Source organism: Phoxinus phoxinus (genome assembly GCF_949152265.1).
Source record: "Phoxinus phoxinus genome assembly, chromosome: 1".
Classification (NCBI taxonomy): Eukaryota; Metazoa; Chordata; class Actinopteri; order Cypriniformes; family Leuciscidae; genus Phoxinus; species Phoxinus phoxinus.
Genome location: NC_136876.1, coordinates 33,697,201 through 33,721,719, shown reverse-complemented (window position 1 = coordinate 33,721,719; position 24,519 = coordinate 33,697,201). Strand labels below are relative to the sequence as shown.

The 24,519-nt window shown below is 39.7% G+C and overlaps 1 protein-coding gene across 1 annotated transcript; it reads left to right on the top strand.

Moving 5' to 3' along the window:
• Positions 1-11,002: 11,002 nt before the first annotated feature.
• On the top strand, positions 11,003-14,844 carry actb2 (actin, beta 2). The gene is made up of 6 exons (XM_079585292.1): positions 11,003-11,249; positions 12,537-12,666; positions 12,794-13,033; positions 13,343-13,781; positions 13,883-14,064; positions 14,153-14,844. Exons 2-6 carry the CDS (start codon positions 12,544-12,546, stop codon positions 14,294-14,296), a joined length of 1,128 nt encoding a protein of 375 aa, XP_079441418.1. The 5' UTR covers positions 11,003-11,249; positions 12,537-12,543; the 3' UTR covers positions 14,297-14,844.
• The last annotated feature ends 9,675 nt before the right edge of the window (positions 14,845-24,519 follow it).

Genomic DNA, 24,519 nt, shown 5'->3' with positions numbered 1-24,519 from the left:
AAGAGACATATTTTGCCAATTACCCACTGTCAACCTTCAATGGCCTTTTTTAGGCAGTGTGGCATGTGTTGAAGGCATAGGTGGGATGAAGGTAGTGCTTACCTGTAGTAAACACAACAGTCAACGGGATAGCTAAAGAGATTAGGGGATTGTGGCTTCCCCCAGCTCCATTCAAACAGTCATAAAGTAAAGCAATGTGGCAGGTAATTAGCTGGGACTGCCGGCTCCAAGAGGGAAACCTGTCTGTGGTTACCTGGCCTGAGCTCCTGGCTCTCTCCGCCCCTCCCATCATGCCCACAGACTGGATTTCCTTTTTAGGGCATAGCTGTCACAGTACTTCAGCATGATCCTTGCTTCCTTTCCTATTCAATTCACAGTATCCTTTGTCATCTCTCTCTTTCTGTCAGAATCTGTCGAAGTTTCAATAACATACAATTTAAAATATTTGATGCTAATTTCAAGTTGTACTGGTATGGTAAACAACTGAGAAAAGCGCTTTTGGAAGAAATTTGCCCTATCACTATTGTCCCTATATGTAAACTATATCTCTATCAGTCACACTCCTCCTAGCCCCAGGTTGCCTTTCCATTCACATGATTTGTAATCAAAACAAACTTATTCAGCTCTCAAGTGATGATGTTTCATCAGTATTCAATAAGAAAACTCTCTCTGCAAATTAATATTTCATTTAAACATTCATGACCTCCATCCACACAGTTTACATGACAATGGTTTTCCACAGTGCTATTTTTCCTTTCTTACAGGAAGCAATATTTACAGAGTTTAAAAACAGGTGAAGTGACGTCAGCCCTCATCCAGTAAACAGTCTCAGCCAGTCAGTCACACATAAAGAGTTGTAATGGGAATGGGCACACAGTGTGAACGCAGACCCTCCCAGACTTGGTCTGTAGGAAAATAAAGACTTTTCTATGGCTTAGCAAGATTATCGCTGCAGTCAAGGTACCCTTAAAGGCCTCTGACTGACCCTCTTCTGCCTGCGGCAGTTGGCTTGACTGCATGTTTTAGGGTGGGAGGGAGGGAGAGAATGAAATGCTGCTGAAAGAGAGGGGATCAGGGCGGAGAGGCTTCCCAGTGCAGAGGCAGAGCTAATAGAGGGAGAGGGTAGGCAAAGGGCCAGCCAGAATACTAAATGTCTCAATTGTAATACCCTAGAAAACAGCAGAGCCCCTAAAAACAGGCGTGCCTCCCCTTTTTCGAATTGTTCATTTCATGCACTGGAAAGAGTGCTTACCAGAGAAGGCGTGTGAAAAAGCTGGTTGCATTACAGTCAAAATGTAGGTCATGATATGGAAGATTCAGTTCGAGCTTTAACAAAGTCTGAATGTGAATAATTAATAGAATTAAATCCTGGATGACGTGTATCAAAGTATTAGACTTAAATGCTAAGCCCCCAGTTGAATGCATGATTCCTGAACTGCAAGTCAGCGAGGTTTAAAGCTTTCTAAATATCAGCAGCGTTTACGTGCACTTTGCTGCCTCATTACATTAACGGGCCCGGGTCTTCCAGCTGTGTGAAACGAACATTATGTAACATGAGGAAGGGGGATGTTATTCCTGACCTACATTCTGTATGTTGGGAATGCCTGCACTGAGGGATGTCTTGAATAGTGCTCACTCACAGACTGTTTTTAAACACTGTTTAGTCACATCATTTAGAGACCTTAAAAAAAAATCTTATTTTTGGATACATTAAGGTATTATTTCGTGTGTGTGTGTTTTAGTTTATTTTTTTTATTTTTTTTTGACTGGCTACATGAGCTGTATGTGTTTTTTATTATTAAACACTAATCAGGTTTATATGGAAGCTTGTCTCCTCCACAGAAAAGGTAATTGTGACTTTATAACTCACAATTCTGACTTTATATCTCACAATTCTTAATTGCAAAAAAAAGTCAGTACTGTGAGATAAAAAGCTGCATTTACTTTTTTATTCCATGGCAGAAACAAGCTTCCATATATTTCAATAAATAAATAAATATATTTCCCAATGTTTCTTAATTCTGCACACTTTGCTCACATACATTAAATGGTTAATGCACATTTGAGTGGTTGTGTCACGGAGGCTACACCATCGTCCACACCAGACCCTTCAGCTCTCACTCCTTCAGCCTCACCTGAATACTAATGGCACAAACCTGCACCAGCTCATCAGTACACCGGATATAAGCAGTCATACTTCCCTTCGCCATTGTCTGGTCTCGTTGATACCTACTGTTCAACTTACCACATATGATCCTTCAGTTCTGATCATCCGTCTTCAGCTCATCAGCATCTACAAAGAAACAGAGACTGTTACGATTGAGCTAAGTTAATTCAAACGATCTGCATACCATCTACTCACCTGCTCTCTGCCACTGGAATTAATAAACCTTGTCTACTACATTACCTGTGTCCGCTGACATGTTGTTGACTGATACAAGTGCTTAACTCTTAATTACAGGGTCGTCAGGGTCAGCTTTCCATGAGCCTATAAGATTTAGTTACATAAGAGCTGCAGGTAATTCTAGTGAGTGTTTAGGGAACGTCTTACTGTGCCTCCATAAAAGTAGACTTTGACATGGGCAAGCATTAACACAAATTCACTTTTTTCCCACTTGTCAAGGTGATGATTGCCATGAATATCAACCATATTCACCCTAGCAAATCTTTTGAGTCAAGAATCATGCGGACAGCATATAATTTTCCTCTCTACAGAACAGTTGTGGCATTGTGCAATGAACATACTTCTTTACAACTCGAACTGGATCTTTATTGGCTAACGTGGTCACATTTGTTTTTTTGGCCGAAGGGAAATCTTTTGTGTCTCTCAATCTTAAACATGACACTGGTTCTGTCAATAAACAACAGCCATTAAACAATCTGCTGAGAGGAATTTATCGCCTCATAACGCAAAGGAAAAGCTGTTGTGGCCACATCCACAAGTCAATTGTAAAGATATATGACTTCTGTTGCAACACAATGCCATTTCCTCTCGCAAATCCAGCTGAAGGAAGTGACAAGCGATCCCAAACTCCTTTAAAAAACCTCAGCCACTGAAGAAACCATTAGCATATTATGTCATGGAATTTTGTGAAGAAAAAGGCAAAGCTGTCCGAGCTTACAAGGCAAGAGTCGCACACCTTCGGAGCCCCAGCAAAACAGAAGCTGAGTGTGCAATGAATGAGACGCATGCTTTGATGACTAAGTTTGGCAATCACTACCTGCTAGTCCTCTCCATATATGGAGCCTGAGAAGTTGGAGTTAAAGCTAAGCTCCGCCCACCGGCTCTGTACTAGCCATTGTTCGCTGTCTATACAGTTTAAGGAGGGGACAAGCATGCGAGGGATGGTGAAAGAATGAGAATGCGTGCATGTTTGGGAGAGGCAGATTAAGAGTAAGAGAGATTCTGAAAGGAAATAAGAGACTGTTGATAAGTATATCTGGGCTTAATGTATCGTGTCAAGCGTAAGTGTGTGAAAGTGCAATGTGAGCGAGTGCTGTTGATAGGACAGCAAAAAACAGAGAGATGAAATCAGCTATCTGAAGTTGAGACATCATCCGTCATCATTGCCCTGCCAAGGCTGACTATATATGGATATGACCTCGCTGTCATTATTTTAAACCACTTCCTACTTACTCATAGTGAGGCAGATTGTAGGCAAACCTTCATTTCTTTTTTCACTTAAAGAATGAATGAGGAACATTAAAAAAAACAAAAAAGCAATCCAACTGTAACCTAAAGTAAATACTATAAACGGATATCAGGAACTTTTCTGTATATTGTGACGGTTGGATTTACGATAAGATATTAAAATACGCAAGCATGTGTGAATGAAAGAGATTGTTTTATATTGGTTTAATCCAGAAGTAAAAAAATCTTCTTTCTTGAATCAAAACTCCCCAGTATCTTTGACCAAGCGCTGCTTCATTCATTAGGCCCAGAAGTTTCAATCTGATTTCCATGAGAAAGCCCCATGTGACAAGGGCCTTGAATTCTTGACATTGTTACCATGTGACACACTTAAAGATTTCCTTTTATGGCGGTTGCTGTTACATCGACCAGAGGGCGAGGCCTATCACAGCCAAAGTGCACAAACGCTCTACAGCAAAAGCCCTTGAGGAAATAAATATGAAGAATCCTTTTGCGGACAAAGTTAGAGGGAAAATATGCAGCAAATGCCAAGCAGGATTTCTTGCTATATTGTATCTTATCTCTCGGCATCTAAATTCCTAACATATCTGGTGATGTCATGGGTTTCTGTCATATTTAAATGACATAGTTTCACAGGCCTGAATGTGTATAAACATCTTTTACAAAATATGCTTTTCATACTTATTTACATGTAAATTACGTTATATTACACTAGTTAAATGTACATTACGATACGTTTTTCATACATTTACAAAAGCTACTCTTTCCGCTGGGCATTATTCATAGCTCTGCGCCACACCTGTGCCGAAAAAGCTCCCAAATTGTTCTACAAGAAAGGACTTGTCTATTGCTTCTCATTCACAATCAGTGCCTCTGGAATCACTGAAGAAAGAGCAAAAAACTTGTGAGGATTGTGGCAAAGGTTTACAAACAGAACAGTCATAACAAACCCCTCAGTATAAGGTTATGTTAATGTCATGTTCAGCTAAGTCACAAAATAAAGTGATTTTTTTGTTTTGTTTTTTGTTTTTAGCATTACATTAATGACTGATAACATTAGTTGTACATACAAAACAACTGAACAAATATATAAAATGCCTTCTGGTGGAAGGAGTTATATTTATAAAATAATCAGATAATACAATTAGACAATTAAAATGGCCGTTATAAACTTTATAAACTATAAACCAGATTCAGCTAAAAGTAATTTGGTGGGCAGCTGTTTACAAAGTCATCAAAAAACAGTTTGTGTGATGTAATGTTGTTTTTTACACATCAGTATGAGAGTGAGGCTTGAATTGCATGGCATGATGAGAAACAGTAAGCACACACTACTCAGATGTACCGGTACATTCCTGAGTAAATCTCTCTCCACACCAACATATTTGAATGTGATTTCCTGTGCAAACTTGCAGAAGAAATGACATCCCTTAAAAAAAATCACTTCCTGTAAGACATGCGTAGATCATTTCCTTATTTGGCAACTAACAATGGCCTTTAGTTTTCAGGCTGTGGAATCTGAATCTATTAAGGAAGGAGCTATATTTTAATGAACATATTTTCTTGACTGGGTCAGATCTGGATCTTTTTATCCAGAGTCAAAGTTAAGTCAAAGTTAAGAAGAATCTGTGTTAGAATGACAATTGTTTAATTATTAGGTCAATGCTCAGCTGTTGGTTAGACTGACAGAGGTATTAAATCTCAGTGGAGAGTTGTTTTGTGCACAGATGAGCCAATATAGGTCTCTGCCAATATTAATGTTGGACTTGAGACAAAACTGTTGCGAGTGCCACACCTCATCAGTTTCACACAGGCATCACTCAGGAACGGCAGATCTTTCTTGCACAACTGACATTCATTGAAACTCTTGAGAATAAAAGGTCTGATGAATAGGGTAATTACAAAATGACAGTTTTCAAGTTTTCATTACAATATTTAGAGGTTTCACTTTATTTGGATGGTCCCTTTAACACATTCTGTTGTCTAAGTAGCATTGCCCCTTCATGTCTACTAACTATCATTAGAGTGTTAGCAGAGCATTAGTAGACTGGTAGGGTTAGGGTTAGAATAATTTGACATGTAGTTGCAAAGTTACTTATAGTCAGTTGAGTGTCTGTTGGAGGAGCATTTAGTTTTAGTTTACAGATATTAAGCAGAGAGTCTACTAATACTCTAATGAGAGTTATAGTTGACATGTATTTGCACAGTTACTTATAGTTAACAGAATGTTCAAAAGGGACCATCAAAATAAAGTGTTACCACATTTTCTGAAGACAAAGTGGAGCTTTCTTGTGCTAAACTTGCTGAAGTTTTGCTACAGTATTCTGCTTTGCTGCTAGGGCGCTGTTATGCTGTTCTATAGTCTTCTAAGTCACCTATAGCGCTTTTTACAATACAGATTGTTTTAAAGCAGCTTTACAGTGATAATAAGAAATTAATGCAACTAATATTTTTATGGATGTACAGTAAGAAAGTTATTGTCCAGCTTAAGTGAATTTTTGATTGATTAATTTCTGTTGTAGTTGCTAATGTAACGGAGGCCAGCTAGTCGCTGTGTGAGTAAACCTCACTCCTCTGATCTCAATAGGCACTCTAGCGACAGATGCCTCTTTAGCCTCTACAGTCTTTAGCCTCCTTGTTAGAGCACCTTACTCTCACGCCGGAGACCCGGGTTCGAGGCACGCACAGAGCGGGGCGTGTAGGACACGGGTGGAGGGGTTACATTAGCCCCTTTCACACAGCGTGTGAACGTAAATCCCGGATTGATGCCGGGATCGATACCAGGATGGGGACCTAGTAACATTGCCGGGATCAGTCCCGGAACGCACCCTGTGTGAACAAAAGCCAGGACCAATGCCGTAAAAGGGTATTTTGTTGCTCTTAGAAGAAAGTTTGTGTTCGCCATCAACAAAATGTCTGCAAAATAGAATGAAGCAGAGGCCAGAGAGCTCCTTGCCATCCGCGCTGAAGCTAAGATCGTTCGCCAGCTTTGTGGAACGGTACGCGATGCGTTAGTCTACGACCGCTTGTCTACAAATGCTTGAGCGTGGTTTCTCAAGATCGAAGCGCAGATCATTAGTCATTAGTAAACTTAAGACGCTACGTAAAAAAAAACAAAAAAACAAGTGGACGACTACAATGGAAAGAGCGATAGTGGAAGATCAGACTGGCCTTTACAACACATCCTGACGTCACATGTCTTTACGGCAGGATAGGCAACTCCGGTCCTGGAGGGCCACTGTCCTGCAGAGTTCAGCTCCAACTCTAATTAAACACACCTGAACAAGGCAATCAATGTTTTCAGGATTACTAGATAGATACAGGCAGGTGAGTTTTTATCAGGGCTGAAGCTAAACTCTGCAGGACAGTGGCCCTCCAGGACCGAAGTTGCCTATCCCTGCTTTACGGGATGTGTGTGAATGCACTCACAGATTCCAGAAAATCACTGGTAGTGTGAGTGAACCAAAATCAAATGATCCCGGGACAAATCCAGGGACACATTTATTTTCTGGAGTCTCTGTGTGAAAGGGGCTATTAAGTGGTTCTTAACTTGCCCAATTCAACAGAGCCCCCCATAATGTCGCTATGAAATTTCCATAGAATAAACGGTGGAGGACCAATTATGAGCTAAAGTTTAATAATTAGGGTTAAGGGGTTTTGAAAATGAGCGCAATGGGCAATAGTAGTAGGGGCACATGCTTTAGCCCCACTAATCCTGACATTTTGGATGTGCTATGGTATGAAATGATGATTTGCAACAGATGAAAGCAAATGTTCTGAAAGGATCATTTCCATTTTGCATTTAGTGTATGTTTGACCAAAGGTCATGAATGTCGAAACTGCTCTCAGATATAATAATTTTCTATTAGAGTGCAGGATCTCTTTCCTGCTGACATTACTCAACTTCCTGTGGCAGGCTTAAGCGATGCTGCTTGGCACAGTAATCTCTCCCATGCTGGTTTAAAGGCTGACTGAGTCTGGAGTGTGGACGGGCACGTCTTACTCATTCCAGGGCCAATCCCTGCTCAGCCCTCCTCTTGCGAGCAGACAGATGGTGGAGGGTAGATTAGCAGGCCTAGGGTCCTAGTAGAAAAACAGATATTGCTTGAAACTGACCCATACTGTAGGCATCTCACATCCCCCTCTAGCTCTGGGTAAATTCCAGTGCATTTAGAGGAGAAAATTGCAGGCCACACATTATACCAAAGTAGCCACTAGCCATGAATGAATCCTGCATTCCAGTATGTTAAATGATCATAAGGATGCATTGAGAATGCCTGGACTTAAAATGGTAAATATGGTTTTAATGCAAAATCTGAACCAGCATGCATACATCAATAATAATAATAAGATATTTATATCTCAGTCACAGGGAATGAGCCCCTGCAGTAGTCACAGTGGGGTGCTAATAAGCCACTGATCTGATCTCCATTGATCAGTCAGCAGTGGAGTGAGCATTTTCTTAGTACACATAGTACAAGAAGGTGCCAAAACATAAGCAGCATTAATGGGAGAGTTCACCCAAAAAATGTAATTCTCATGTCGTCCCAAACTTGTGTGACTTTTTCAAGAAGGTGTTTTTCTCTGCATGTTATTTAAAGAACTGTTTTTGACCATAGAATGACTGTTTTAAGCAAAATCATTAAACAGTTGAAGCGTTCTTCTTTAATGTTCCAATAAATAAAGCCATGCAGGATTGGAACAACATTCGGATCAGTGAAAAATGACAAAGTTTTCATTTTTGCTGAACTGTTCCTGCTTTAAATTATGAAAATGACAAACACTATATAGGGTACACAAAACTATATGTTGACAAATGTGTGCAGACAGCCATAAATGGAAACTCTCAACTAGTTATTACAGAAAAGAGGTAATGAAAATTTGGTATGGTAAGAGAGAACAGTCACAACTGTTATGCTGAGGAACACAAAAAGGAGGAACAGTGTTTTATTTTCTTGGTCAGTATCAAATCCTGTTGATAAAGTGGGTTGACAGCATAAACAAAGATAAAAAAACATTCACTGTCTGCTTTAGTCACTTTGGGAAATCATTTGGTTGAATGTAAAACCACCATAAATGTATCTCAAATCAAGCTTTCCCACATAATACTTGAGTCAGAGCAAAAATGCATGTAAGGAGACAGTTGAGTGCATATGAATCCATTTGGGCAATAAAATGGGGGATAATCCAATCTCTAGACTAAAAGGGCCAGCTGGCAGAATAAATGTGACTTCCTTTCTAGCTTGAGTATTTGACTTTACTTACACACCATCAAGAAACCAAATATAAGTGAATCTAAAATCAATCTGTGGCAAATGGTGACCTTCTGCTCAGCTTAAATGCTGTTTCTGTTTCTGTTCAACACTTAAAAGCAATGGAAAAAAACAGGCTAGTTTGGTGATTTGAATTGTTAAACTGAGTTTCATGCCAAACAGTAAACTACTGAATACAACAGATTTCACAAAAGCAACACGCCCAGAAAGTGGTCCTTTGAGAAGGACTTCATGAATATATTTCTTATCATCATGTTGCATAGTGTGTTAGGAGAGCTTTGGTATCAGAAGTTAGATAAGAACTTGTGAACTCTAAAGAACAATGACATTATCATGGTGACAGCCCTAAGCTTCATTTTTATTACTTTGGATATCTTATGTCATGGGGCAAAGCTGAAGATCATTAGGACAGTACCTTATTTAGAGATGAATGGGAGCTCTGCAATGGGGGAAGGCAGACTGCTATCAGGGAAGGGTGGTGGTCCTCAGGGGAACTATGGACTCACAAAAGCACATCTGCTGTAACAAGACCCCAGTCCAACCTACAAAAGTTACAAAGAGAAGCATGGTTGTTCAAAGTAAAACACAGTAAAAACTGCATTGTAAGATTTCTATCACATCACATTAACCATAGTTTGATGCCTAGTTTCGATTTGCAAATGGTGTGTTTATTCGGGGGTATGGATGTTTGGCATTCTTTAAAAGAAATGTTGGGGGATGGGAGGAAGAGACCTGATGAGTCCTTATTGATGTCCTGTTTGTATGCTTTAACCATTTTTTCATTAAATCTATTAATGCCATACATGTCTGTTTAATTGCTGATGCTAGAATAATAGTACAAAAATAGTTATATTTGTTGTGCATTGATAAGCCATAATCTATACTCAACTTATCACATCTAAGAAACTCATTGTACTTTTTAATATTTTTAACAAAAAACGCACTTGAAATGTAAAAACATTTTCGTCAAATGTGCTGTAAATGTTTTGAAGACAAAATAAATAAATATAAGTCACAAAACCACACTGTCCTTGGTATCAGTAAGAGATTTGGACATCAGCTGTTTTTGTTTATAACTGCCATCGAAGGCCATGTGCATTACTCCCAAGTTACACATTAAAAAGTCACATGTAGCTTGCCAACATCACTTCTGCTCAAGCACAGCCTCATCTATTATTCAAACTGTGGCAACATCGGAAATCAGCAAGAAATATTTTGTTTATGAAGTTGACCATGAATATCTTTACCGTTTTTTAAACGACGGAAACAACGTTCTGAATAATCATCATTATTATAAATCTATCCAAACAAAAAGTCAAAGTTCATAATGTCTGTATGATGATACATCAATAATGTGTAATATATTTTTGAATGAGAAACCAGACTTGCCTATAAAACATCTACAAGACAACATTTAATTGGTCAAGACCAAGACTTGAATGCTGACATTTTACGTCATGTATAATATAAACCTGGGCTAGGCCCACTTACAGCCATCAACAACAACTATACCTTTATTATCATCACCATGTAACATGCACACACCTATGTATGTAAAACATATTACTCCTGTAAAACAGGAAGTTTTGGTAGGCAACTCATAATTACAGGAATGCAAAGCCCCAATCATTCCAAGTTTCATTACGATTTCCTTGACAACATTACCTAATGAGCTCAGACCAGCAAGTTGCTCCTACAGGAAACAACAGTCTTGTCACTTGGTTATCATTATTTCAATAAAAAATACTCCTATTTTGCATTGAGAAATACTTGGTAGATTCACACACAGAAGTATTATGGTATTATTGTGAATACAATAAGAAGTAAATGACCTATAGAGCTACTGCTGTTAGATTGAAAATACAACACAGAACCTGTCCACATGTTGACCAATAGCTACTAGCACTTGTAACCTTGCACAGAATTTTTTATAGGTTGAAGAGAGTCTTATTGTCGTTATCACAACAAAATACGCAATTACGTGTGAATATATATTACAATTCGCAAATAAAAGGGTCACTTTTGATCAAAATCGCCTAGGCCTTATACTTCAACTAGTCTAGCTTCCCCTTCTTCCACTCTCAAGTTGCAAGAAAGCAAGTGTAGCAATGTGCACGCGACAGCCGGGTGTGTGACGCTGGACCAATCAGAGAGCAGAGCTCCGAAAGTTTACCTTTTATGGCTTGAGCCGGGCATATGCTGTCGTATAAAAGAGCGCGCCCAGGTTTTCATCCTCACTTTGAGCTCCTCCTCACGCAGCTAGTGCGGAATATCATCAGCTTGTAACCAATTCTCTTAAGTCGACAAACCCCCCCAAACCTAAGGTGAGTTAATTTTTCAGCTTTTAAAGCCTTTTATTGTATTTTTAGTTCATTAATGTTATTATTTAAAAGAGTAACTCGAATGAATAAATACAACTGGATAAAGTCGTTAGACAAAGTTACCGGTCTTTTTGCTGTTAAATACTAACTCCTGTTTAAAAATGGTAGTTATTTTTTAGTATGTGTTTTTTTTAATGTAAATGATTGCTGTATTCGCATAGTTTTATATTCTGGGCATGTCAGTAGGAAGTGACTTCCGTTAGCCGTTGTAGACACGACATTGAATGGCCCGATGTGAAATAAGCTTTTAAGTTCCGTCTCTCAACATTAAGATGTGCTCTGGTTAACCGTGCTTTAACCGCTATAAACATGACTTCACAGTTTTAAGGGTATTCGTGAGGCATGTTGCACACTTGATGGATAGCCGGCATGGGAAGTTCTTTGTGCAGCAGCAGGCAGTGCTGCAGCAGGGTGTGACCTAGTTTAGCTAGCCGGCTAATCAGCATTCACCTCCTGTGAATCTGACATTTACTTAAAGTTATTCGATCTCTAAATAATCAAAGACCGAATATTAGTTCGGTTTCATCACATCCAAACGTTTTAGGGAATATCTGCGCTTTAAATCATAGTATGCAGCCCTTGAGTCTTTAATGAAGACTGAAGATTAGTTAGTGAGGCACTTCATATTCACGTTTCGAAATATAAGGTGTGGTCAATTTTAACAGTTGGTCTTAATTTATTCTGGTTGCAGTTAAAGTTGTATAATTGTGTCGAACACTAACTTGGCTTAAATCTCATTGATAAGACTAGAATATAAACTGAATGGGCTGATGGTGGTGGTTTGGTGTGAAGTCTGCTCTTATGGAGTCATTGAGCTGACTGCAGATCTGTGACGCAGTAATGTTGGGCAGACACCCGTCAAAATTCGGTTGTGTAATCGATACCAGGCGAGGATGGAAGAGGATGTAAAACTTAATTCGTGTAGAATTTAGGGAGTGGCCCTGGCGTGATGAATTTCGAAATCTGTTCCTTTTTACTGAACTCTGGCTGAGCGCCGCCAGCCGCAAAGCGGCTCAATCCATTGCCTTTTATGGTAATAACGAGAGAATGCAGAGGGACTTCCTTTGTCTGGCATATCTGAGGCGCGTATTGTCACTCTAGCACCCGCTAGCGGTCAGACCGTAGAATGCAGCACGAAACAGGAAGTTGATTCCACATGGTCACATGCTCACTGACACTTTCTTTCATGGCAGCAGTGCACTTCTAAAACGTTTTCTCTCTCTTTTACAGTTTAGCCATGGATGATGAAATTGCCGCACTGGTTGTTGACAACGGATCCGGTATGTGCAAAGCCGGATTCGCTGGAGATGATGCTCCCCGAGCTGTCTTCCCATCCATCGTGGGTCGCCCCAGACATCAGGTAAGAAGCAGAGGATAAATAGATTTCGGCTGACCTGTAATGAGAATTATTTTCTTACTTTAAAAAGTTAATTAACTTCTAGTTCCTAAACATTTTACAAAAATTAACATTGCTTTCTTTGTTACAGGGTGTCATGGTTGGTATGGGACAGAAGGACAGCTATGTTGGTGACGAGGCTCAGAGCAAGAGAGGTATCCTGACTCTGAAGTACCCCATCGAGCACGGTATTGTCACCAACTGGGATGATATGGAGAAGATCTGGCATCACACCTTCTACAATGAGCTGCGTGTTGCCCCAGAGGAGCACCCCGTCCTGCTCACAGAGGCCCCACTGAACCCCAAGGCCAACAGGGAAAAGATGACACAGGTTGGTTTTTGGCTAGCAAATGGTGCATTGAAGTCTCTTGTCTGTCCTGTTATGTCATTTTAAGTTCTCCTTTTCATTCGTTCACTTCCTCCAGGCTTTGTTTCCTCTGAGCTCCTGAGTTTCTCATCTTTTGCTGGAAGCAGCAGGTTATCTATACTTTTGCCTGCCTGTTTTGCAGTCCCCTGCACTCATTCTTTGTGCACTTTTTGTTTCTTTACTCTGAATTTCCAACTAACCCCTGCATGGATGTGTGGATGGTGTGCTGTAAATATTTGAGCACCAGTTAACTTATCCCCTCTCTCTTTCCAGATCATGTTCGAGACCTTCAACACCCCCGCCATGTACGTTGCCATCCAGGCTGTGCTGTCCCTGTATGCCTCTGGTCGTACCACTGGTATCGTGATGGACTCTGGTGATGGTGTTACCCACACTGTGCCCATCTACGAGGGTTACGCCCTGCCCCATGCCATCCTCCGTCTGGACTTGGCTGGCCGTGACTTGACCGACTACCTCATGAAGATCCTGACCGAGAGAGGTTACAGCTTCACCACCACAGCTGAGAGGGAAATTGTCCGTGACATCAAGGAGAAGCTCTGCTATGTGGCTCTTGACTTCGAGCAGGAGATGGGCACCGCTGCTTCCTCCTCCTCCCTGGAGAAGAGCTATGAGCTGCCTGACGGACAGGTCATCACCATTGGCAATGAGCGGTTCAGGTGCCCAGAAGCCCTGTTCCAGCCATCCTTCTTGGGTAGGTTTCATGACAAACATTACCTGGTGTGTGTATGTACACTAGATTTCATTTGAAGGAGAGTACAAGAACGCTGACTAACTATTCGTCTTTCTCTGCAGGTATGGAGTCTTGCGGTATCCATGAGACCACCTTCAACTCCATCATGAAGTGTGACGTCGACATCCGTAAGGACCTGTATGCCAACACTGTATTGTCTGGTGGTACCACCATGTACCCTGGCATTGCTGACAGGATGCAGAAGGAGATCACATCCCTGGCCCCTAGCACAATGAAAATCAAGGTGAGCTTTGAACCTTGCTTTTTCTATCAGTCTGTAACTGAACACACATGGCAACTCTGCATCGTGCTAATTGTCTGTTTCTCCTCAGATCATTGCCCCACCTGAGCGTAAATACTCTGTCTGGATCGGAGGTTCCATCCTGGCCTCCCTGTCCACCTTCCAGCAGATGTGGATTAGCAAGCAGGAGTACGATGAGTCTGGACCATCCATTGTCCACCGTAAATGCTTCTAAACGGACTGTTACCACTTCACGCCGACTCGAACTGCGCAGAGAAAAACTTCAAACAACAACATTGGCATGGCTTTTGTTATTTTTGGCGCTTGACTCAGGATCTAAAAACTGGAACGGTGAAGGTGACGGCAAGTTTTTTTGGCAAATAAGCATCCCCGAAGTTCTACAATGCATCTGAGGACTCAATGGTTTTGTTTTGTTTCTTTAGTCATTCCAAATGTTTGTTAAATGCATTGTTCCGAAACTTATTTGCCTCTATGAAGGCTGCCCAGTAATTGGGAGCATACGTAACATTGTAGTATTGTATGTAAATTATGTAACAAAACAATGTCTGGGTTTTTGTACTTTCAGCCTTAAAATCTTGGGTTATTTTTTTTTTCTTTGTTCCAAAAAAACTAAGCTTTACCATTCAAGATGTAAGGTTTCCATTCCCCCTGGGCATATTGTAAAAGCTGTGTGGAACGTGGCGGTGCCAGACATTTGGTGGGGCCAACCTGTACACTGACTAATTCAATTCCAATAAAAGTGCACATGTGTAAGACATCCTATTTCTGTGTGACTTCATGTTTTGGTGCTGAATAACTTGCTTTGAAGTGTCTTGGTAGACTTTAAAAAAAAAAAAAAATAGTCTTGGTGTTATCCATTTTATAAATTGGACCATTCTCTAACATTCAATTCTAGGGAACTTTAGTGAAAGTTAATGGGTTGTCATGACCTGATTTAACTTGGGTATTGTAGGGGGCTTTAACAAATGTATTACTATTTTGAAGTGATCGAAATGGTGTACATGAAAAATGACTTGCTCTAAATGGTCAGACTAAACTAGCCAAAATAAGGAATTTTGATCAATTAACTAAGGTTTACTTTATAAACCTAGATCTTAATTGGTTTATATAATGTTTACATGAGATTAAACTACACACACTTAGGACCACATTTAAAAATATAGGTCTTTATCAGTTCTAATTAACAAGGTGATAATTTTAGAGAAACTGGTTAAATTACGTCTAGCTTAATTTATCTAAACCGTTTATTAAACGGTTCATTACGTCTTGCATTTAATATTAGGGAGCTGTTGTGATCCTTACACGTTTATATTTGTGCCTTTAGTTTGAAGTCTGAACATCGTTGTGAGCATTATGCCTCCTCGTGGTCAAATACTCCATTTTAATTTGTACTTCACATAACTGTACACCAGATGACGCTATACGCACAGGAAAAAAAATATTGTTTAAAATCTGAGAAAACAGCCGCTAAACAGACTCGTGCGTGGTAACTCAATCAAGGAGCAAGAGACCGTTCTCTTGGGAAGAATATTTTTTCAGTATTGACATGACAGAATAACAAAACGGCACATAACCAATTTGTGCTAACAATATACACTAAGTGTCTTCTGTTTTTAGGTTGATCCTGTTGTGCTTGAACTGTGGTTATTGCTGAAAAATATGGGTGCCCTAGTTGCATATGATTTACTCCAAGCTTCTCGTCTGACAGCACTTGATGAAAAATGATCAAGAGATTTCCCTGCTGTGTACATCTGTGCATGTGTAGAGAAGCCTATAATACAGGTTCTAGCCGAGGTAGCATTTTGTTGAATAGCATCAAACTAATCAATATTCATTATTTGTCAAACCTACATATCTCTTTAGATTTACTTTAGCTGTATCTTTTATTACCACTTAGCCTACCATTAAATTGTTATTTTTGTAAAGCTGTTTTAAAAACTAGCCTGCCTTTAATATTTTATTCATTAAGCAGCTAAAACGTTTTACAAATGAAACGCATGAATCTTGCGAATCTCAAAATCAGCCGAGTTACTCTGAATTCGCTCGCTGCCCCCAACACAAGCATCAAATGTCATTCATCCCTTTAATTTAGCTTCCTACGTACATTCATACATCCCACGGGGACGTGTGTCTCTTGATTGTGGTGGGGTACGTTCACGCAGGGACGCAGGCCATGCACAAATGTTCCCCTCCATTCATGATGAAATAATTACACAAGCCACTAATAAGTGAGTGGTGGGCGACAGAGACATCAGCATTCACAGTGCTGTTTCTCAGTGATTGCACAATTATTAGAGAGACTCATTTCGTCCTATCCCACAGACATGATTTATGATTGATTGCTTCATGCTAAATACACTCGATTGTTTTATTTTTTGTTGTGTTCTTAAAGTGAACAGAATTGAGGGGTGCTGCTGGAGGGTTGTGTCAGTGTCTGTGATATGTACGAACTCCAGTGCCATTAGATCCATTGTGTTCGGGCCCCTCTAGAGCACATGAGGTCTCAGAGCAAGTGTGTGGTGCCTCACAGTGTCCAACTGAGCGTGTAGGAGGTGTCACCTCCAGGACAGACCCTCTGTCTACCCAGTGTTATTTTAGTTTCATTAATATACTATTATAGCCTAGTTTTCAATACAAAATTGAATTAATTTTTGTATTGTTTTCTTTTTAATTTCAGTTAGTTTGTTTTGTGCTTTTCTTATTAGTTTTGAGTTATTTTATTAATTATTATTTCAGTTTTATTTATTTTAGTAGGCCTACGTCAACCTGAAAACGAGAAATGTTGCCTTAGCAACTAGAGGTGTGTCTAATTTGGTTTGCATACTTATACACTATTCTATGGCGTTTTGTAATTAGGGTGTTCATACTGAAAACTGGCAGAAGAAAATGTGCACTTTAAATACCCGGATGATGTACTTAATTAACCAAGGGGAAAAAACAATACTGTGTCCGAAATCGAAACTTATTCGCTATTACGTTAATCCACTAATATAGTTCACTTGGGGGACTGAATGAAAACGAGTGAGTCGGACACGGAGTAGCCTAGCCTAGAAGCTTCTTAATAATCATTAGACACTCAATAGCAAACTGACAGCTCAACAAGTAAAATGAAAAGATTTATATTGAACTAGATATCATGGAAACTAGCATGTATAAACCTTAATTCAACAATTTAATTGCCAATTAAAAAGGAATTTTATACCTGTATAATATTACATTGTAGGCTAGCCACATTGGATCAGCGGTTTGGAAAATGGATGTATGGATGATTCTGCTGCAGGCGCCATCTTCTGGCGAGACGCGGGAATTCATCAGACTTTAATATTGAATGACAAAATAACCTTAAAACATTCATACATAGTACATAGTGCATAAGTATGCTACATAGTGTAGCCTATAGTGTGTCATTAGGGACACAACTTTGCTGAAATAAAATGTTTAAAGTCAACATGAAATGGAAGTTGTGATCGTTTTTTCTTCCCTATATTGTGAAGTAGCCTATATCTGAGTGAAATTTTCCACCAGGAATTGATTGGATGGTTGTGGTATGCTACTGCTGTGATGTCATGTGATTGACAGGTTGTCATGTGATTGACGCCCTCACGCCTAAAAAGACATCATCAGAGAAGAGAAGAGAAATATCTGGGCTGCCATATGCTCAGTATCTGTGATGATCTAGCTTTCTAACTTCAAGAAATAAATCTTTTCATCATCCAGTGAAGTATAATTGATCGGTTACAGTGTCCTTGTAAAGTTTCATTTGAAAAGAGCGTCTTCCACTTTTAGAGTCCCATTTCCTGCAGAGCCCAGGGGACAGTTATAATGGCAGGTAACTCATCATTAGGAGACACTTCACTTCATGTTACAATACTTATGAGACGCAGATGCTTCTGTTTCCATTTTGCTCTCTCTATATTTTTTTATTTCAATCCATGTGAAATATAGTTTTTAAATGACTGCATGACACAAAATGAATTAGTATTATGAAAGCACAAAAGAACAGAAAAAAGGCCAAGTTCAATTATGCATTTGATTAAAATGAACCATTATTTGCATTTTTCCTTCTAGAATTATATGTAAAAAAAAAATATAGATCAAATCTGCTATGTCACCTAACCCCAATATAAACTAAAATAATTCATTAAAAGCATCAGGAATGTGCCGCAGTGACGGAAATTGAGAAAGATGTTGTCTGAAGTAATGGATAATCCACGAGGAGAAGCAAACGCAAGGCAGTCTGTCCTTTGAGCAGTTTAACTACGGCCATCTGGATGTCAAATCTTCAGCTATTCTAATAAACAATATCTCATCTTTCATCTTCTAGTCTTGGAATAATAAATCAAATCATGCAAGTAAATAGATTCTTTAATTCCAAGTTCAATTTGCTTGCGGATTAGAGGCTTTCTGAGCCGTCAGAGGGATTCTATACAATGTCCCTATTCACTGGATGTCACATTCATCAAGGCTTTCATTACAGCTCCGCACAGGCTCGCACTGAATAATGTGCAGGAAGTTGCTTTACACTGTCACTCCACAAAGTCAAGGTGTTGTGATCATCCTTGATTTGCTTTGACTTGTGCAACAAACACTGTCATGCCACTTTAGAAAGAATCAAACCAAGGTTTCATTAATCCATGTGTTAAAGAATACAAATATTCACTGTAAAATACGGTGACAATGTATTTTAGGCATTACGGGAGGAATTGTGGTGCCTATTTTACGTCTCCGTAGGTCCATATTTCATTAACCAATATAATAATAATAATAATAATAATACAACAGCCTTCTTAAAATACTAAAATCTGCTTTGTACCAAAAAAAAAAAAATACTGATAAAAACAAAAGGTCACGTGAGGAATTCATCATAATGACCCTTTCCGTGAACAATGGCTAATGCATTATTGCAAAACGCCATCGGTGTAAAACATGACTATAAACATTGACTGAACTACATACAATGACACAACCAACATGTGTTTAACTGATAAAAAAAAAACATTTAACAATAATACTATTTAAATAAGATATATCAAATGATTTAATATTAATATAATATTTACAGTGACGTTACATGCATCTGTAATGTATCTGTATAACAGCTGACTTCTGTATTTATGTACCAGATCAATAAATCTAATAAACTAGGTTATATTACTATGCAGAATAACATTTTTGATTATTATTATTATTATTAATATTATATTAAATTATTTAAATTATTTTCAATAAGTTGTTGCTGACGTTATAAAAACAATCAGCTAAATGTATATCGCATCAAACATAATAACCTTAAACCCTCATAATGTACGTATGTGAAAGAATATTAACCGAAATGAAAATTCTGGCATTATTTACTCTTATTCTAAACCTCACACTCGAAAGTCATGAACCCGAGTCATTTTCTGGGCTTGACAACACTCGACCAACATTCAGTTTTACTTGTTGGGAAAACAGCAGCTTCTTAACAGGTCTGGAACAACATGGGGGTGAGTAAATGATGACATCATTTTCAATTTTAATTTTAGGGGCAACTGTCCCTTTAAGTGGCTTATTGCTTCATTGAGACCCTGATGTGGTACACAAAGACATGTAATCATGTCCTGAGACAAAATGAGTACTTCCCCACTAATGACTATCTTATTATAACATTTGTGTTATAATGACACCTGAATATTCTTATGGGAAGATTCTCTACAGGCCCTAATCCTCTCTGACTCATCTCTTCACAGCCCATTGACCTGCTGTCTTCATTTAAACAGTGTTGTGTTAGTTGTAATGTGCACATAAGTGAGTAACACCAGCTCCCTGTGCTCAGTTTGCATGTGTTTTTTTGTTTTTTTTTAGACATATACCATTTTAATAGCACGGTATATGAATATGTCAATCATAGAAACGCTACTGAATGTTTAGGGGTTCGTGAGACGGTGCCCAGATGGCACAGCAGGTGCAGAGTCCCGTTCTGGGTGTAAGTTAAGAATATACCTGTCAAAAACACACTCCATCCTTGAATCTATACATCTCCCCCCTGTGTTTTCACTCACACAGCTGGAGGAGACATCCCTGTAGCATCCAAGACATTTACAGTGCAGGCACGAGATTGGTAGGTTGAATTATCAGGAAATGGCAGACAGCCCCCCCAAAAAAGCTGAATTATATTTTGCTTAGTGGTCAGCCTTTTTGTCACCCCCTTGCTGCGTGACATTTACAGACAAAATAACAGAACAGAAGCTATCAGACAAATAATGGTGTGTTTGTTGAGGCTTGGTGCATCACAGCCGGACACAATGGGCCTCGACAAGTACGTCACAACGAAGCACTCCACTGGACTGAAGCTTTCAAGCTTCTAAAAGGACACAACAGCACCATTAAAGTAAATGCACTCTAAAAGTGATCCATACACTTTGCACTATATTGCATATTCTTTTGAAGCCATACGATACAATAGCTTTGTGCGAGAAAACAGGTTATTATCGTTAACTAAAACTATGAAATACTTTTTTTTGTTAATTAAAATAAACCTGAAATAAATTAAAATAAATATATATTTAATAAAAACTTATTTTAGTTACTTGCCAATGCAAATTTTTTTATTTAGATTAAATTGAAACACTAAAATTACTAACTGGAAATAATTAAAAACTAAAACTGAAATATAAATAAATTAAACCCAAATATTAAAATAAAAAATGACAGAAGCACAACTAAAAATAAACTAAAATTAACGTATAAACATAAATTTTAATTAAATATTACTAAAACTATAATAGTATATTATATAAAGAATAGCTAAATAACTGGTGAGAAACCAGTTATTTAAAGTTAAGTCCTTAAATCATCTGCCCTTCTAAAGATGTTTTCATGCAGAATATTATATAAGCAGAAGCATATATACACTGAACAAAATTATAAAACGCAACATTTTTCATGAGCTGAACTCAAAGATCTAAGACTTTGTCTATGTACACAAAAGGCCTATTTCTCTCAAATATTGTTCACAAATCTGTCTAAGTCTGTGTTAGTGAGCACTTCTCCTTTGCACAGATAATCCATCCACCTCACAGGTGTGGCATATCAAGATGCTGATTAGACAGCATGATTATTGCACAGGTGTGCCTTAGGCTGGCCACAATAAAAGGCCACTCTAGAATGTGCAGTTTTATCACACAGCACAATGGCAAAGAGGGAGGGAGCGTGCAAATGGCATGCTGACTGCAGGAATGTCCACCAGAGCTGTTGCCCGAGAATTGAATGTTCATTTCTCTACCCTAAGCCGTCTCCAAAGGTGTTTCAGAGAATTTGGCAGTAGATCGAACCGGCCACACAACTGCAGCAGACCACGTGTAACCACACCAGCTCAGGACCTCCACATCCAGCATCTTCACCTCCAAGATCGTCTGAGACCCACCACCCAGACAGCTGCTGCAACGATTGGTTTGTATAACCAAAGAATTTCTGCACAAACTGTCAGAAACCGTCTCAGGGAAGCTCATCTGCATCCTCGTCGTCCTCATCGGGGTCTCGACCTGACTGCAGTTCGTCATCATAACCGACTTGAATGGGCAAATGCTCACATTCGATGGCATCTGGCACTTTGGAGAGGTGTTCTCTTCACGGATGTATCCCGGTTTCCACTGTACAAGGCATATGGCAGACAGCGTGAATGGCGTCGTGTGGGTGAGAGGTTTGCTGATGTCAACGTTGTGGATCGATTGGCTGCAGCTGCGTTGTTTGCAGCAGCTGTCCCATGGTGGCGGTGGGGTTATGGTATGGGCAGGCGTATATTATGGACAACGAACACAGGTGCATTTTATTGATGGCATTTTGAATGCACAGAGATACCGGGACGAGATCCTGAGGCCCATTGTTGTACCATTCATCCATGACCATCACCTCATGCAACATGATAATGCACGGCCCCGTGTTGCAAGGATCTGTACACAATTCCTGGAAGCTGAAAACATCCCAGTTCTTGCATGGCCAGCATACTCACCGGACATGTCACCCACTGAGCCTGTTTGGGATGCTCTGGATCGGCGTGTACGACAGCGTGTTCCAGGTCCTGCCAATATCCAGCAACTTCGCACAGCCATTGAAGAGGAGAGGACCAACACAGGCCACAATCAACAACCTGATCAACTCTATGCGAAGGAGATGTGTTGCACTGCGTGAGGCAAATGGTGGTCACACCAGATACTGACTGGTTTTCGGACCCCCTCCAATACAGTAAAACTGCACATTCTAAAGTGGCCTTTAATTGTGGCCTAAGGCACACCTGTGCAATAATCATGCTGTCTAATCAGCATCTTGATATGCCACACCTGTGAGGTGGATGGATTATCTCGGCAAAGGAGAAGTGCTCACTAACACAGACTTAGACAGATTTGTGAACAACATTTGAGAGAAATAGGCCTTTTGTGTACATAGAAAAAGTCTTAGATCTTTTAGTTCGGCTCATGAAAAATAATGGCAAAAACAAAAGTGTTGTTTTATAATTTTGTTCAGTGTAGAAGCAGCCCTTCATTAATTCAAAAAAATCACTATTGAGACAAAATTGGATTGATTTCGATACGGACAATGATTTGCAGTTGAGTCGGATGAACTACAGATTGAATTGGTTTTGAAGCGCCTGCTGTAAAAAGACTTACAGCAGGCGCTTCAAAACCAATTCATTAAATCGCTGAATTCCGAATCGCATACAAGTACTAGCCACTCGTACTACGTTTACCATAACGTACTATAGCAGAAATAGTAAGCAAATGTCTTTAGCCACATTGTATGTTTTTGATTCACTAAAAAGAAGGGTTTCTGCTTTGCCGCTGTGACTAGGCATATATAAAATAATTCAGTGTAACTTTGCCGAAGATTCTTATTAGGCAATGGTAGGGTGATTTTACGGTGCTCATCAGATTGTACCAGTATGAAATAAACGGGTATGATTTACAGTGCAAAATACCTCATCAGATGGTACTACCAGTATGAAATTAATGAGTAGGATGATTTGACAGTCTAAATTTTCAATCTGTAGTTCCTGGACAGATGTTACTAGGCTCATAGGAATGATTTATTCGCGAATCGAACTACACTGTTAACGTCGCCTGCAGTCTGCGTTAAAGAACTCAATATAAAGACGTTTCTCGCAATTATTTATCCTTAAATAATGTTTTATTGAATTACTGTCAATTTAGACTGCGTATTCACAATACAACGAAGTTAAAATAGGATTTCATGGTGCTAAAATATTCAGCAGCAGTGGCATAGATTCAGCAGCGTGGGAACAACGCAGTCTTCAAAATGTCTACATAGAAAGAATAAGGAATGTCATGTTTGGAGCGACATGAGGGCGAGTAAATGATGACAGAACTTTCATTTTTGGATGAGCCCTTGCTTTAAACGTACGTGTTTTGGAGCTAATGGATTCTTGTCATAGACTGCCATTTTATTTATGTGACTCACCCCGTCAAGCTGTTGAAAGCTGTCAGAAATGTTCCAGACACTGAGAGAAATCCACATCGCTCATGGTCACTCACTCCAGACTCTGTGACCGAGAGCAGCTGGACTCCACACTAAATGGACCCTGTGCTGCAGCACAATCTCAGCTATCCTGCTGCTCTCCAGATGCTGTGATCTACAGATGAAGGTCATCAATCAATCCGTAAGGACATTGGGTATAGAATGAAACTAATGAGCTCAGAGGGAACACTGAACCTTTTGGCCTCTCTACCGTCTCTGTTCATTTACTCGAGGTTGAGTCAGTTGAGTCAGTTGCTGTGGATTGTTCGCTGCATGTATAGAGACAGCACTAGTGCCACAGGTAGAGGTGTTATACATTCAGTGCAGTGCCTGTGAATGCTGTGCAAAACTAAAAAGGCTATGGTGACTATGATGGATTAGATTCTTTTCTAGTTATAAAGTGCAGAGGTGTGCGAGGCTTGATTGAACATCACAGTGGCCGTCTACCTGCCTGCAGGGAGCAGAGAGACAGTTTCCGCCCAACTCTCTCGGCAGGCCTGGCACCGCAGGGCGGCTGAAAGGAAAAGAGGAACGAGGTTTACTTTTTCACATCCTGGCGTCAGTCGTTGCTGAGTGAACTCTGCTTTCAACACACAGTTTACAGGATAAAGCTCAGCGCTTCAGGTGTGTTTCCAGCGGCCTGGACCATCTAATCCAAGAAGGTGAAGAACCTCCAGGCAGTTTGGGTGTTGACAGCTCCTTCTTCACTGTTTGTTCTCTGTAGGGGCGCAGCAGCAGTGGGATGGGAGAGCTCATCTGGGACTCCTGTTAGAATATTTGAGGCAGACCCAATGGATCCCGCAGGAATGGAGACCTTCGCCCCTCCGGGCAACACGGATCAATGGCCTCCTCTGCCTCTCTTTGAGCAGATGAATGCATCGTATGTTAGCATTCAGCGAGAGCGCTCAGAACCTCAGTGTGTGTAGT

Bases quoted from the DNA above. Each gene is read 5' to 3' on its own strand.
- actb2 (XM_079585292.1), top strand. From the start codon at position 12,544: ATGGATGATGAAATTGCCGCACTGGTTGTTGACAACGGATCCGGTATG. The intron at 12,667-12,793 runs GTAAGAAGCAGA...TCTTTGTTACAG, and splicing joins TGGGTCGCCCCAGACATCAG to GGTGTCATGGTTGGTATGGG. The intron at 13,034-13,342 runs GTTGGTTTTTGG...CTCTCTTTCCAG, and splicing joins ACAGGGAAAAGATGACACAG to ATCATGTTCGAGACCTTCAA.